Source organism: Phocoena phocoena, chromosome 11, assembly GCF_963924675.1.
Source record: "Phocoena phocoena chromosome 11, mPhoPho1.1, whole genome shotgun sequence".
In the NCBI taxonomy this organism is placed as follows: Eukaryota; Metazoa; Chordata; class Mammalia; order Artiodactyla; family Phocoenidae; genus Phocoena; species Phocoena phocoena.
The window spans coordinates 48,105,273-48,121,150 of NC_089229.1; the positions used below are offsets into that span (position 1 = coordinate 48,105,273).

Genomic DNA, 15,878 nt, shown 5'->3' on the forward strand with positions numbered 1-15,878 from the left:
TGTATCTATTCCTTGACTTTCTTGTTTTATTTTCATTCATTGGAATCTCCAAAACAACAGACTGGCAAAAAAACACTTGATAGAGAAAGCACTACATTTTTTTTTTACTATACAAAGAACTCTTATACAATAATAAGGAAAAGATAAAATCCAACAGAAAAATAGGTGAAAGCTCTAAATAGGAAATTCAAAAATGGTCAATAAACAGGAAAATTTGCTCAGCCTTATGAATAGACAGGGAAATATGAGAAGAACAGTGAGTTTCTATCTCCCAGCTAATCTGATGGATTGGCAAAAAATAAAAAAAACTGTGATATCTGGGACTAGTGAGAATGCAGGGAAATGGCCACATTAATAAATTACTTGTAGGAGTATGAATTAATTGCTACACAAGGAAATTAACTTAATATACATATACCCTTTAACCCAACATTCCTGCTTTCAGGAAACTTGTAAAGAAACAGGACTAGTAGATAAGCATAAAAAAATAAGAATAAATAAATAAGAATGTTCATTGCAGTGCTAGAAGCAACCTAAATATCACCAAAAGGGGAATGATTAAAAAAAAGGATACGTCATTCTATAGAACATTATATACCTATTAAAAATAATAAGTTAGGCTGTTAAATCTATATCCACTAACTCAAAGACAGTATCATTAAATGGGGGGAAAAAAAGCCGTAGACTAATGTAGGTAGAATGATGTGAAAAACAACCTCAAAAACCAAAATCCTATACTGGAATATCTACATTATCTACATATATTTGTAAGATTATGGAGAAGGATATGTAGGATACATATCAATGTTTTATCATCTCAGTGAATGAGAATAACCATAAAGAGGTTGGGAGGAAGTTTTATAAAGGCCTTACTTATACATCTTTAGATTATTTTGTTTCAAGTACATACTTTGGTTATTTAAAAAAATTTTTAAGAATATTACTTTAGGGCTTCCCTGGTGGCACAGTGGTTGGGAGTCCGCCTGCTGATGCAGGGGACACGGGTTCATGCCCCAGTCCGGAAGGATCCCACATGCCGCGGAGCGGCTGGGCCCGTGAGCCATGGCCGCTGGGCCTGCGTGTCCGGAGCCTGTGCTCCGCGACAGGAGAGGCCACAGTGGTGAGAGGCCCGCGTACCCCCCGCAAAAAAAAAAAAAAAAAAAGAATATTACTTTAAAAAATACTGGATTATTTTGAGATCTAGGAAAAGAAAGTCTTGCTAATTTGCCATTATATATTTTAATTTTTCAAAAAGAAAGGGATAAATTAGCTTACATGCATACCATATATTTAGATGAAACCAATCCTAAACCAAATAAACAGAAATGATGTATCATTTAAATATGCAGTTAAGTTTTTTCTTTTTAAAGAGTATATCTTATATGAATAAGAGGTGAGGAAACAAAAAGAGAATATAACAAGATTTCACATACTTTTGTGCCTTTCAGCTACAGTGCACAATGTAACATCTAGTTTCGTATTCCAGTTATCCTAAAATATTGATATTTACCTTTTTATCAGTAGCTTGAAGTTCTTCAAAAACCTTTTCTAAAGTCCAACTTTGAAAGAAAGAACAAGGAAAGGGATAAAATAACGCTAATAAATAATATGAACAAAGACTACAAAATGAAACTTCACAGAGAATACTACAAATCCTCATGATGAAAAACAAACCAACTCACTCACTTTGCCTCCAAATATTCTCTAGGGAGTTCTTCAGTTTCATCTAGAGTTATTACTGATGTCCGGATCTCCTGTTCTACCAGACTGTCCACCATCACCCGAAAGTAGGCCCACACTGTGTCTTCCCAGGTGTCACAGACAGGAAGCAGCTTTACCCCATTCCAAAACAGAAACATGCAGACACAGTCAACAAAAAAGAAAGGAAAAGCAGTTACACCCACTTATATGGACTATAAAGTCACTATAATGATATAAGACATTGTGTATTGTAAAATATCATACCAAAATAACCTCCTCTCTCCACCCCTCAAACCACAGCTCCTTTTTTTTTTGGCTGCACTGCACAGCATGAGGTGAGGGATATTATGAACCCGTGCCCCCCGAAGTGGAAGCTCAGAGTCTTAACCAATGGACGGCCAGGGAAGTCCCTCAAACTACATCTTCTAAGAAGTCTGAATTATTATGATTTTTTCCATGATGAGCACACAATAGCATCAATTTTCCATGCTGATATAAGATGGTGTTTCAGTGTTATGGTAACATTCCTCAAAACCGCTGTAAAATGTAGGGGGTAGTAGGAGTTGTGAGCAGCACACACACGTGTGAGACAATTCAGTCATTGTGCCTTTATGGAACACTTCTGGATAAAGCTATGGGAACCATAAGTCATCAATAAATGTGAATTGGAATTAAATTTACAATTCTTAGAAACTGAAATTTGATTTCATGTATCAAACCATCATTTGGGGGACTTCCCTAGTGGTCCAGTGGCTAAGACTCCACGCTCCCAATGCAGGGGCCCCAGGTTTGATCCCTGGTCAGGGAACTCCATAGATCCCACAAGCTGCAACTTAGAGTTTGCATGCCGCAACTAAAGATCCCATATGCGGCAAAGAAGATCCCTCGTGCCACAACTAAGACCCAGTGAAGCCAAATAAATAAATTAATTTTTTAAAAAAAGTAAGATTAAAATAAATAAATAAATAAAACATCATTAGGTGTATGAGATACATCAAACTAAGTACGTCAAGTTACTATTCTATTTCATGATTATCTCTATCATTGCTATTCTTAGTAGCTTAAGCTTATACGATTATTATATATGGTTATATATATAACATATATTATATATAATTTCATTCCAGAGGAAAAAAAGAATTATTAAAATAAATCACATACCTGCTTGAGATTCCCACTTAAAGCTGCATAAATTGCTCTCTCATATCTATTAAAAAGCTCCTGAAATATAATGAATATAAATAAAATTGAACTACTGTTTTTCTTAGTATGTCAACTTTTTCATAATCTGGAAATCTGCAGTGTCTTCTAAAATGAACTTATTTACTCACCTGACAGTTTCTAAACTTTAGTAAAAGATCTAGTAGGGGAATAAGAAGGAAGGACCCCTTAGTTTGATATAGCCAATGCTGAAATCTTCCTGAAAAGTCAAATATCTAAATTTCAAATACAGAGTGAAAGCAGATTCAAATCTAATGGATGCTTTGATTATTTATTATAGGCAAATTCTATTCCAGATAGACTCTGTATAGGTCTTTTCCCCTATAAAGTTTCTAAATACCTAATACTACCTGATAGTGACCTAAGAACAACATCCAAACAAGGCACACTTGGAGCCTGTCACGCATCAGTTTGCATCAAATTCCTAAGTAGAATTAATTATATTCATCAAATTATCCCATTTTACTTCTGGATTCTATTAATGACATTCCTGTATTCTCATCATCCAAACAAGAGACTTCAGAGACTCTCACTATACAACTGAGTCCTCCTCTGCATTGTTTCCAGTTTCTGGTCCTGACCATTTTTGTTCCGTTCTTTTGTACTCTCCATATTAACCCAGGGCAGGCCCTTATTACTTAGTGTCTGAATAACTCTGACAGTCTCCTAACTAGTTTCTCAGTCTTTAGTTCATTCAATTTTAAGCCTATTTTCCACTGCCATGCTAATTTTCTTAAAGCACTGCTGTCATGTGCCCTCAAGGTTTTGATGGCTCACCACTATCTATGGTACAAAGTTCCCATTCCTTAGAGCAGCACTTGAGGACCACCACTGCCTGCTCTTAATTTACGTTTTTCAGTCATCTTCTCATTACAGTCAGTTCTGCTACAATGCTTGTTTTGAAAATGTGAATTTGTTCCAATGCAATTGATATATCAAGGAACGATTTGAACATAATATAAACTTCCCATTTCCTTATGCACAATTTTGTGTACAAGAAACATTAGCTGAATACTGAAAACACCTAAATGAACCAAGCCACTTGGAAATACACAAAACTGACACTCCTCAAACATCTACCAGCTCCCTGGGCTCTCCAGGTGTATGATAAGCTAAATCCATCCACATCAACTGTTACAATTTTGTTTCATTTCAGATAACCTCCTTCTATCACCTCTCAATAACTCACAAGCTGTAACCCTCTGACACCTCATTCCACAAGCAAACTCCAGTTCTTTTTCAAGGTAAACTGCCATATTTGTTGCAGTATTTATGTGTTTATTTAACAATGTGACACTGTGCTATTATTATTAAGTTTTTAACTTTTTATGTGTCACTGGTGGTTTTTGAGTACTGTGCTCTTAATTCTATTTTCCCTAAAATCCCTGTGGATTTTCTCCACAATTTGTCATGCTGTAGTGATTTTTAGGAATGCGTAGGTGGTGTCATGACAGAACTGACTATATTTCCTCTTGTGAGCCTTCTGCTCCAACCTGGTAAACCTACCTTCCCTTGACTTTTCCCAACCTAGGCATCCTACCGACAATTCCTTTCTCTGCTTTTCATGCCCAACAACTCAAATCCTAGTAATTTTTAAAAGATCGATTCAATTCTCTTTGGAAGCCAGCCCAGTGCTTATTCTGTGACTTCATCCACTACCTTTTTTTGTATTTTTGCCTTATTTCAGTGCTTAATCCTTAGTACTCAGTGTGTCTGAATAACTCTGATTCGTAAAGCCTGCCCTGCTCTTCAGTTTGATTGGAAGTTCTTCAAAAACAGGAACTTTAGTCTTAAACTACTCTCAACATTTCATAGCATCTTCAGCAGGCCTTCAGTGAATTATGAGTAAAAATCAGTATCAGTAAATATTTTATTATATCTTACATCTTCCGCCATTCTCCAACAACTTATTTTCCAAATGCATCTATATGGATTCCCTTCAACATGTTCTAATTCTGTTCCTATAAAACAGTAAAAGAAATAAAGTTTATAGTTTAAAATGAGATCTCCTAATTTCAACAATTTCTAAAAACAAAAGCTATACTTCACAAAATTGCCATTTAGAGCTAACTCTCAGAATAAAATCAATTAAAATACCTCCATTAACATTGGGGTCATGATAGAGCTTCCAGCCTTCAAGTGTTGCAGCTCTCCATGCCTGACCACAGCGTTTGCAGAGTCGTTGTGCCTTTAGAAACAAGAAACAGTGGTTGGTCATATAACCAATGCAGTACTAAAGAAGTACTTGTGCCTTATAGAAAAGTACAAGCAATTTATGAGGATTAGATAACCTATGGCATAGATGTGACAAAGGATGGTGTAGACAATCAGTAATGGCGTTTCCCTTCAGCCATATGCATGTCTTTCTGTGGCCTCTGCCCGCCCGCGGGCCTGCCTGCCTGCCTGCCTGCCTTCCTGCCTTCCTCCCTCCCTCCCTCCGTCCCTCCGTCCCTCCGTCCCTCCCTTCCTTCCTTTCTTTCTTTCCCTAATATCCGTTTGCTCTTTGATTCTGGGCTTACCAATAGGTGCCCACGGTGCCCACAGGCATGTAATTCTGCTAGAGACAAATGGGCTAAAGAGGCTGATGACCCTTGATTTATGTAAAAGTATTACAAAAGCACTGTTAGTCTCTATAATGACAGGGTGCTATTGCTCATTCAGCCCATAAAGATGATATTTCTTCATGTTAAATGTGACCAATCAGATGAGCTTGATATACCAGTGAGATAGAAACATGTTTGTTGGTCCATCATCTCTTTAGGAACCATCTCTCCCCATTTAGTTCATATGGTTTGAATAGGTCATATGATTCCATCTCTGAACTCAAGGATTAGGCATGTGATGTAACAAGAATCACTCCCAGGACCCTTGCCAGAGATATTGGGAAAGAGAGACACTCCTTTTGCTGGGGTTGCTAACTTGCAGGAGGATGTAAGTAAGGCTGGAGCTGTTGGTGGCCATCATGGACACAAATGGCTTCTTGAGAATGAAGCCACAGAGAGGAGTGTCAAGAGCCTGGGAGAGACAGTATCCTAAGGACATCTTCTAAGTCCCCGAATCCTGCTTTTATAACCAGATATAACCCTCTATACTTCTCTGTTCCATGAGACAATCAATCCCCGACCTGTAAGTAATTTGAGTTGGGCTTCTGTCATTTGAACCTACAGAATCTGATTAATACAACCAGTTAAGGGACTTCCCTAGTGGTCCAATGGTTAAGACTCCACGCTCGCAATGCAGGGGGCCAGGGTTTGATCCCTGGTCAGGGAACTAGATCCCGCATGCTGCAACTAAGAGCCCACGTGCCACGACTAAAAGATCTCACACGCCACAATGAAGATCCCGCATGCCATGACTAAGATCCGGCACAGCCAAATAAAAATAAATAAATATTAAAAAAAAATTGAACCAGTTAAAAAGTATCATACCCAAAACATCATTTTGGATTTATGACTTTTAAAAATTATGAAAGCTATGTAGCAACATGGAAAAATATTTTTAAAATATTTGATATGCTATCTAAAAAAGGCAGGACAAAATCTGAATGCAAAACCTTAAAAACATTTTTCTAAGTGAAATTAGCCAGACACAAAAGAACAAATATTGTATAATTCCACTTACATGAAATAGCTAGAATAGGCAAATGCATAGAGACAGAAAGTAAATTAGGTTACCAAATGCTGAGAGAAAGGGGAAATAGGGACTTACTGCATAATGGTTATGGAGTTTCTGCTTGGGGTGATGAAAAAGTTTTAGAAACATAGTGGTGATGGTTTCGCAACACTGTGAATGTAATTAATGTCACTGAAATTTACACTTGAAAATGGTTAAAATGACAAATTTTGTTATATATCTTTTATCACAATGAAAAAATCAATTACTGTAATATACCAAAACTATTGACTTGGGCTTCCCTGGTGGCGCAGTGGTTGAGAGTCCACCTGCCGATGCAGGGCACGCGGGTTCATGCCCCGGTCCAGGAAGATCCCACATGCCACGGAGCGGCTGGGCCCGTGAGCCATGGCCGCTGAGCCTGCGCGTCTGGAGCCTATGCTCCGCAATGGGAGAGGCCACAACAGTGAGAGGCCACAACAGTGAGAGGCTCATGTAAAGTGAAAAAAAAAAGATGTACAAAAAAAGGCTTGTAAGTAAATTTTAAAACCCCACTATCTGTGATTATGTAAAGGTAGTGGGACCTTGAGAGTTTTTATTTTTCAAGGCTTTCAATAATGTGATCATATTTTTGTTTTGTTTTTAAAAATACATCCTTACTTGCCATTGTGATTCCTAGTATCCTGCACATCACCTGGCAGAGTGGCTGGGACTCAAATATTTTCTGAACAAATGAGTACGTGTTACTTCTTTTCTTTCTTTCCTTTTTTTTGGGGGGGGGGGCGCCGCGCCACCCACGTGGCTTACAGGATCTTAGTTCCCCAGTCAGAGATTGAACCCAAACCCTCAGCAGTGAAAGCTCAGAGGCCTAACTACTGGACCACCAGGGAATTCCCCTTCTTTTCTTAATTAAAAAATAAGAATGATGTTTAATAATCCAACACTTACTACTATAAAAATTACTTAATACATGCTAGTGGTTTGTAACACAGAAGAACAAACAACACTTTGAGCTAACATATTTCTATCTAAAGAACACTGCCAAGAGTACCGCAAAACAGGTATAGCATAATATCTGAAGCTTGAAGCTCCTATGCATCAGACTACCTCATCTAAAAAGTCCACAGAGGGCTTCCCTGGTGGCGCAGTGGTTGAGAGTCTGCCTGCCGATGCAGGGGACACGGGTTCGTGCCCCAGTCCAGGAAGATCCCACATGCCTCGGAGCGGCTAGGCCCGTGAGCCATGGCTGCTGAGCCTGCGCGTCTGGAGCCTGTACTCCGCAACGGGAGAGGCCACAACAGTGAGAGGCCCGCGTACCGCAAAAAAAAAAAAGTCCACAGAGCCATCCAGTAAGCTGTCTAATCAGATACTTCACACCTTACACACAAGACCTTAACTATCACAAAGGAGGTTACTTTTCTTTTTAAATAAATTTATTTATTTATTTGTTTTTATTTTTGGCTGTGTTGGGTGTTTGTTCTGTGCGCGGGCTTTCTCTAGTTGCAGCGAGTGGTGCGCAGGCTTCTCATTGTCATGGCTTCTCGTTGCAGAGCACAGGCTCTAGAGCGCAGGCTCAGTAGTTGTGGCACATGGGCTTTGCTGCTCCGCAGCATGTGGGAATCTTCCCGGGCCAGGGATCAAACCCAGGTCCCCTGCATTGGCAGGCAGATTCCCACCCACTGTGCCACCAGGGAAGCCCAGGAGGTTACATATTAAAGAGGTGAAGTTAAAAGGAAGAAATTTGAGGGGACCATAGTCTTCAAATGCTAGACAGTGTCAACTAGAAGAGCAATTAGGGTCAGACTTATTCTTAACTCTTAAAAATCCAAACTAGAAATAGGGACTTCCCTAGTGGCGCAGTGGTTAGGAATCCGCCAGCCAATGAAGGCGACACGGGTTTAAGCCCTGGTCCAGGAAGATCCCACATGCCGCGGAGCAACTAAGCCCATGCACCACAACTACCGAGCCTGCACACCTAGAGCCCGTGCTCCACAACAAGAGAAGCCACTGTAATGAGAAGCCCACGCACCGCAATGAAGAGTAGCCCCTACTCGCCACAACTAGGGAAAGCCCATGTGTGGCAATGAAGACCCAATGCAGCCATAAATAAATTTACTAAAAAAAAAAAAAAAAAAGTCTTCATTCAATTTGTTAAAAAAAAAAAATCCAAACTAGAAATAATGGGGCTATGCTTAGGGTATGCAGTACACTAATGGGAAGGCAAAGTTTGACTTCTTACAAAGGATTTTCTACCAGAGTTGTGCAAACTGAAGTGCACTGCTTTCTGAAGCAATGTGTTCTTTATCACTAGAAATGTTGGAACAGGAGTTAGATCCAGAAATACTGTGAAAAAGATTACTGCATTGAGGAGGCATACTCAGTGGTCATAAAGATCCTTTCCAACTTACAGTCTGTGACTTTTTCATATTGGACAAGCAGGGTATATACATCATTTACCTCTTCTGTCATTCCAGCACGAATCAGAGTGAAAAGGTATTTAAGTAATCTGACTTCATCTTCTCTATCCAGATCATCAAGGGGCATCTTCTGTCTTATGGGAGCATCAGGGTCCTACAAAAATTAATTAATTAATTAAATCATCAACTATAAATTCTTTATATGCACATACAATGTAAACATCAAGAGATGATAAATGTCTCCTGAATTACATACTGAAATAAATTCACTGAATTTACTTAAGTAACAAAGGGAACAAAGTGTCACAAGTGTCCCAAATAGCCACACAGCTGTCTGTTGCCCATTCAAAACAGACTCTGTTGGTCCACAAAGGTGCATACTTCAGTCAGGCAAGCTGGAAACAGCCCTAGTCCAGCCCAGCAGCTCTAGAAATTCCACTCATAATTCAAGCTGACTTGAGCTTTACCCTGTCGTAGCAACTACATGGCCCAGTTAATCCTAAACAGAATTAGGCCTAGATGGAGAATGAGCAGAGGAGAAACTGCAGGAATCACAACGCACTCTATGACTAGAAGGTGCTTAGCTGGTTCTTTCTCAGAACATATGAGAAGAGAACCCCGTATGGGACTAATGCTATACAAAGCACACCAACACCCAACAAAAGAAATTTTAAAATAGATTTCTAATAAATACCTCCACCCTCAGTTATTCCTACCAACTACCTTTCAAGAATAAAAAGAAATGGGCCTTTGAACACTGGGGATAACATAGTGTCCTCATTTTTGCGGCAAAGAGCACACATGATCTACATCAGCAGTCCTCAACCTTTTTGGCATCAGGGACCGGTTTTGTGGAAGACAATTTTTCCACAGATGGCAGGGGTGGGGGTGGGGGAAAGGGGTGGTTCAGGCGGTAACGGGAGCGATGGGGAGCGATGGGGAGCGACGGGGAGCGGCAGATGTAACTTTGCTCACTCGTCTTCCGCTCACCTCCTGCTGCGTGGCCCGCTTCCTAACAGGCCGCGGACTGGTACCAGTCCACAGCCTGGGGGTTGGGGACCCCTGATCTACATGATGAATTTCAGATTAAAAGCTATTTTAATGTGACTTTAAAAGAGGAGTAATTCTTATTCCAAATGTTACTGAGTAATATGATTATCAATTCAAAAACTGGAAGGCATAATAGGTCAATTGGCTAGTTTCACAAATATTTTGCAGACAGATATAATCATTCAATTTTGGAACAAATGGTTTCTTTCTGGCAAAAGGAAATCACCACTTTCCAGATGTTAAGGGTAACTGATTTTTAGTTGCTTGCTACAGGGGTAATTATGCTACAATTTATTACAAGAACTTTCAGTAGTTTCCAAATAATTTTCATCAAAACACACTTTTGTTACCAAATGGAATTTTACCTATTTTTTCGACTGTTACTTACTTCTCTCACTCTTCACTATAAACATTTAATTCACATGCCTCCACCTATCACAAAGCTCTGTTCCTTCATTTCTACAATAATTAGACTCCCGTTCTTTTCAAATCCACTATTACTCCTATAACTCATATCCTAGAATGACCCTTCTAACCTCAAGCTAATTCACAAAGCTTTATTTTTTTCCTCTGCTTTCTATATAAAAGAACTTTCACAGGTCACCACCTTACAGCTGCAGAGTCAAACCTTGCTATAAAGTCAAAATTAATTTGTTTTAATGCTGGCAAATCAAGAACACTTTCTATACTTTCTTTTACAATTTACAATCTATAGGCCACAGATGGGTTCAAATATATGCCATCAAATTCAAACACAACTTAGTAATTTTTAGAGTTAAACAGTATATGCAATCCTTCTGGAAACTAAAACAAGGATCCAAGAAAATAAAAATTCTCAGCCTTTAGGAATAAAAATCACTTAACTCTGAAGGCAACTTCCATTTCAAAGAACACTTACCAATTCAGTGACAAGAGGACGGACACTTCCTATGTAAGAAGAGAGCTGCCGCTGTTTCAAGGTATGCAGAGTATTTTCCCTGAAAGAATAAGTACAACTTTTTTTTTAAATGAGGAATTTTAATAGGTCTACTTAAAAAAATCAAGTCAAGGAAAGAAAGAGAGTACAAACTCAGAAAAAACATGCAAAACGCTAATATAAAAGGGCATTTTAGCTCAGATGACTAATGATGTTGAGCATTTTTTCATGCCTTATTGGCCATTCACCTATCTGCTTTTGTGAGGAATCTGTTCAAATCTTTGTCCTTTTTAATCTGGCTGTCTTCTTGCTACTGAGTTGTAGTTCTTTATGAACTACAGGTTCTTTATGTTTCTTCCAGTCTGCGGATTGCCACCAATTCCTTTTCTCAATGATGTCTTTTAATGAGGTTTTAATTTTGATGAAGTCAAATCAATCTCTTTCTCCTGATTACTGCTTTCTGTGACAATCACTTATTCGCCAAGTCACAAAAATGTCCTCTTATGTTTTCCTCTAAGAGCTTTACAGTTTTAGCTTTTACATTGGGGATTATGATCCATCTTGAATTAACTGTTGGGTACAGTGTGAGGGAGGTATCAAGGCTAATCTTTGTTCACATAGATATGCAGTTTTTTCCTGCACAGTTTGTTCAAAAGACATTGCTTTCCCTACTGGATTGTTTTGATGCCTCATTAAAAACCAAATGACCACAGAAGTGTGGCTCTGTTTTAGGATTCTCTATTCTCTTCTATTGACCACCAAGAAAAGGAGACTAACTCGTAAAAAACTTGTAAAAACCTTAACAGGACATATTAACGTAAAAATTTTTTTTTCTGAAAATGAAAATTTCTGTTTCTCTCAAAAACAACTAACCAAGATTTAAGATTAAAAAAAAAAATTTTGGTATCACTAATTTCCTAGTTAAGCAGAGAAAAAACAATTGATTTATAGACTTGATACATATATAATGTTACTGAATTCAAAGGCAAACTGAACTTTTTCTTTAAGTCTTGAAATAAACTGTCTCTTTAACCTAGGGGTACTTGCTTTCTGGTTTCAAGGTCTTACAATAATTTAGAAGCACTGAAGGATGCAGGGAAAAGCAATTCAAAAACAAACACAAAAACACATACAAGTAGCTAGAAACATGGGAGAATTGTCTTCCTGATAATCAATTATGATTATTAAGAAAATATGGCAGTGATTGTTTGAAAACTTGAATCAGACCATGTCATTCTTTTATTCTCAAGGTTTCCCATCACATTTAAAATAAAGTCCCAAACCCTTACCTGGGCTACCTGTAAAAGTCCTATATGAGCTGGCTCTCTTCAATCTCATTTCCTACCATTCTTTTCTTTGCTGTGTTCACACTGGCCTCCTTGTGCAAATGCTTTACCTTCTTAGAGTCTCTGCAGTTCCTGTTCTTGCCCTGAACACTTGTCCCTCAAATTTTTGCATGTCTGGCCTCCTTTATTTCTTAAAAACCTCTTACTCTTATTACCTGTTACTTCCTTTGAGAGGCCTTCCCTGGTCACCTCTTCTACTTAAAGTAACTCCCATTACCATCCTCTATCCATCAACTCTGATTCTTATTTTTTTTTCAAAGCTCTTAGCACCCAATAGGATATATACCTATTTGCTGTCTAACTCTCCTATACAATTATAAATTCCACAAAGGCAGGGTTTTTATCTGTTTTGCTCACAGACTGAGTTCAGTAAGAACTGAATAAATATTTGTTGAAAGATGAATAAACAAAACCAACATTAAATGACTTCAACAATAAAAGTTTAGTGACTTACCAATATACTGACTTTGCATAAAACTCAATATTATCCGAAAAATCTCCGATCTCATCTTTGGCAATGCTCTCCAACCAATCTACCACCAGCTAGGAAAGGAGGGGAAAAAGAGTATTAACTATAAAATCTGTAAGTATTTTATTTGAAGTAGTATTACTCCTACCATTAATTTAAAAAAAAAGGTTTCTAATTCAAAAATACCAAGTAACAATTTTTTCTATCACTGTTTTTACTTTTTAAAGATGTATAAATATTATGGCAAAAGGTATTTTCTATAGGAATAATACAGTTTTTAACAGGCTATTCCTGGAAATGGTGGAGCTATTATTTGAAAACAAAAAACAAGGTTCTTAATTCTTTTTAATTATAAATTAAAAGATCAAAAAGAAAAAAATTAAGAAAAAAGTTTGACTTAAAAAACTTCAGGGGCTTCCCTGGTGGCGCAGTGGTTGAGAGTCCGCCTGCCGATGCAGGGGACACGGGTTCGTGCCCCAGTCCGGGAAGATCCCACATGCCGCAGAGCGGCTAGGCCTGTGAGCCGTGGCCGCTGAGCCTGTGCGTCCGGAGCCTGTGCTCCGCAACAGAAAAGCAAAAAAAAAAAAAAAAAAAGGCCCGTGTACCGCAGTGAGAGGCACGCGTACCGCAAAAAAACCCAAAACCAAACAAAACAAAAAAACTTCATTTCTTTTATGTCATTTACCTTTCTCCATATTTCACCAAAACAAATGTAAAAATTCTAGTCATACCTGACTTTGTCGGACAAGTGAATCTCTCTGAAATAATGCTTCCACAACTGCTTTTTCACTGGCATTAAGAACCTATAAAAAAAAAAAAAATGGTGGAAAGAAAGAAAAGAAGATCCTCAAGAACATTATTTCAACAGAAAGGTAAGAGAATCTGAAATAAGTATACTTAACCACCTATAACCATTTTAACATAGCAAATCTGTATATTCACCTTTGAAAAAATTTTATAAGTAAGTTTCAAACTGCTAGATCAATGTGCAGCTGCTCTTACTTGATATTTTAATTCTTGGTTATGCTTAAAATTTTTAAGTTCTATTTCCCCAGAGATGTTGTTTTTGGGAAAAATAAAATACAAAACAAAATGAAACAAATCATAATAAAGGGTAGGATGCAGTCATGGGGCATATTAGGAAATTAACATTTAAAAACTTTAGGACTTCCCTGGTGGCGCAGTGGTTAAGAATCCGCCTTCCAATGCAGGGGACATGGGTTCAAACCCTGGTCTGGGAAGATCCCACATGCTGCAGAGCGGCTAGGCCTGTGAGCCTGTTCACCACAACTATTGAGCCTGCGCTCTAGAGCCCACAAGCCACAACTACTGAGCCCACGTGCCATGACTACTGAAGCCCGCGTGCCTAGAGCCCATGCTCCACAACAAAAGAAGCCACCGCAATGAGAAGCCTGCGCACGGCAACGAAGAGTAGCCCCCGCTCGTCGCAACTAGAGAAAGCCTGCACACAGCAATGAAGACCCAACGCAACCAAAAATAAATAAATAAATTAATTAATTAAAAAAACAAAAAACAAGGTACCTTCCTTCCAACTGGCAAAATCAAATGATTGATGGCAGAGTAAACATTTTCACACACTGTGAGAGTGTAAACTAGTACATTTCATTAGGAAGGCAACATGACAAACTCTATCAAATTTTGTCCCAACAATTCACTTCCAGAAATATAGGAAATACTCAAATATGTAGGTAAGTGTGAAGAATGTTCATTGCATTATAACTATAGCAAAAATACTGGAAACAACTATGTCCAGCAGAATGTCTGAAAAAAATTATGGCACATTTATACTTTGGCATACTATGAAAAAATAAGGTAAACGTATACAAATTGACATGAAAAAAACTAAGAAATATTGATGAATAATAAAAAACTCTCAGTATAAGGTATAAATGAAATCATACTATACAGTAAAAAAGAAAAAAACACCAAACCAACCCCCCCACCACCCAAAACTACATGTATGTATAGAGCAGGGAGACTAGATGAAGCTATTGACATAATTCCTGCAAAAAATGATGAAGGCTTTGGCTTAAGTGGTGGCAAGAGGAACAGAGATGAGAGGTCAGAGTTGGAACAGAAGAGCTAAAGTGAGCAAGATCTGATGATGGACTAAATTTTGAGATGAGGCAGAGAGCAGTGTCTAAACCCTGGCTACTCAGAGTGTAGTTTACAGACCAACAGCATCAGTACCACCTGTGAGCCTCTTAAAAATGCAGAATCTGGGCTTCCCTGGTGGCGCAGTGGCTGAGAGTCTACCTGCCAATGCAGGGGACACGGGTTCGTGCCCCGGTCCGGGAAGATCCCACATGCCGCGGAGCGGCTGGGCCCATGAGCCATGGCCACTGAGCCTGCACATCCGGAGCCTGTGCTCCACAACGGGAGAGGCCACAACAGTGAGAGGCCCGCGTACCTCAAAAAAAAAAAAAAAAAAAAAAAGCAGAATTTTAGGCCCCTCCCCAAACCTACTGAACCACAATCTGTATTTTAACAAGATCCCCAGGTGACTCATGTGCACAGTAAAGTTTGAGAAGTGCTGGCTTAGGGAACATTCGGGTTCCTTGGAAAGTTGGCTATGGTGCCATCCACTGAAAGACAAAAGTGGGTTTGACTTTTGACAGGTTGGAGTTACAGTGCTTGAAAATTATTTTCTTTAAAAGAAAGAAATACGGCTGACCCTTGAATAATGCAAGGGTTAGGGCACTGATCCTCCTTACAGTCGAAAATCCAAATGTAACTTTACAGTTAGCTCTCTGTACTGCTCATTCCTCTGTAACCAAGGTTCTGTACCTGAGGATTCAACCAACTGCAGATCATGTAGTACTGCAGCATGTATTTAGTGAAAAAAATCTGTGTGTTAAGTGGACCCACACAGTTCAAACCCGTGTTGTTCAAACGTTAACTGTAGAAGGTGCTGACTTTTGAAGGGAGGCAACGTGGCTGAGTTCCCCTGGGTCTGCTGGGAGGAAAAGAAAAATATGGAAAGACCATTTACAGAATGAGACAGAGCCGGGGGACTCATTCCCTTCAGGCTCTATCTTCTCTCTGCTTGGAGTCTCTAGGAGAGAACAAAATATATTCTAGCACTGCAGAGAAGTTTGCACAATTTAACAACTTGACTAATACCT

The 15,878-nt window shown here is 38.8% G+C and overlaps 1 protein-coding gene across 1 annotated transcript in view; it reads right to left on the minus strand.

Moving 5' to 3' along the window:
- NUP107 (nucleoporin 107) overlaps positions 1-15,878 on the minus strand; it is a 44,225-nt gene that overhangs the window by 12,745 nt on the left and 15,602 nt on the right. The window contains exons 9-17 of the mRNA XM_065887615.1: positions 13,464-13,535; positions 12,718-12,806; positions 10,900-10,978; positions 8,992-9,105; positions 5,020-5,110; positions 4,807-4,883; positions 2,863-2,922; positions 1,687-1,832; positions 1,511-1,559 (exon numbers count right to left, since the gene is read on the minus strand). Coding sequence (XP_065743687.1) covers positions 1,511-1,559; positions 1,687-1,832; positions 2,863-2,922; positions 4,807-4,883; positions 5,020-5,110; positions 8,992-9,105; positions 10,900-10,978; positions 12,718-12,806; positions 13,464-13,535 — 777 coding nt within the window. The remainder of the gene's footprint in view (positions 1-1,510; positions 1,560-1,686; positions 1,833-2,862; positions 2,923-4,806; positions 4,884-5,019; positions 5,111-8,991; positions 9,106-10,899; positions 10,979-12,717; positions 12,807-13,463; positions 13,536-15,878) is intronic.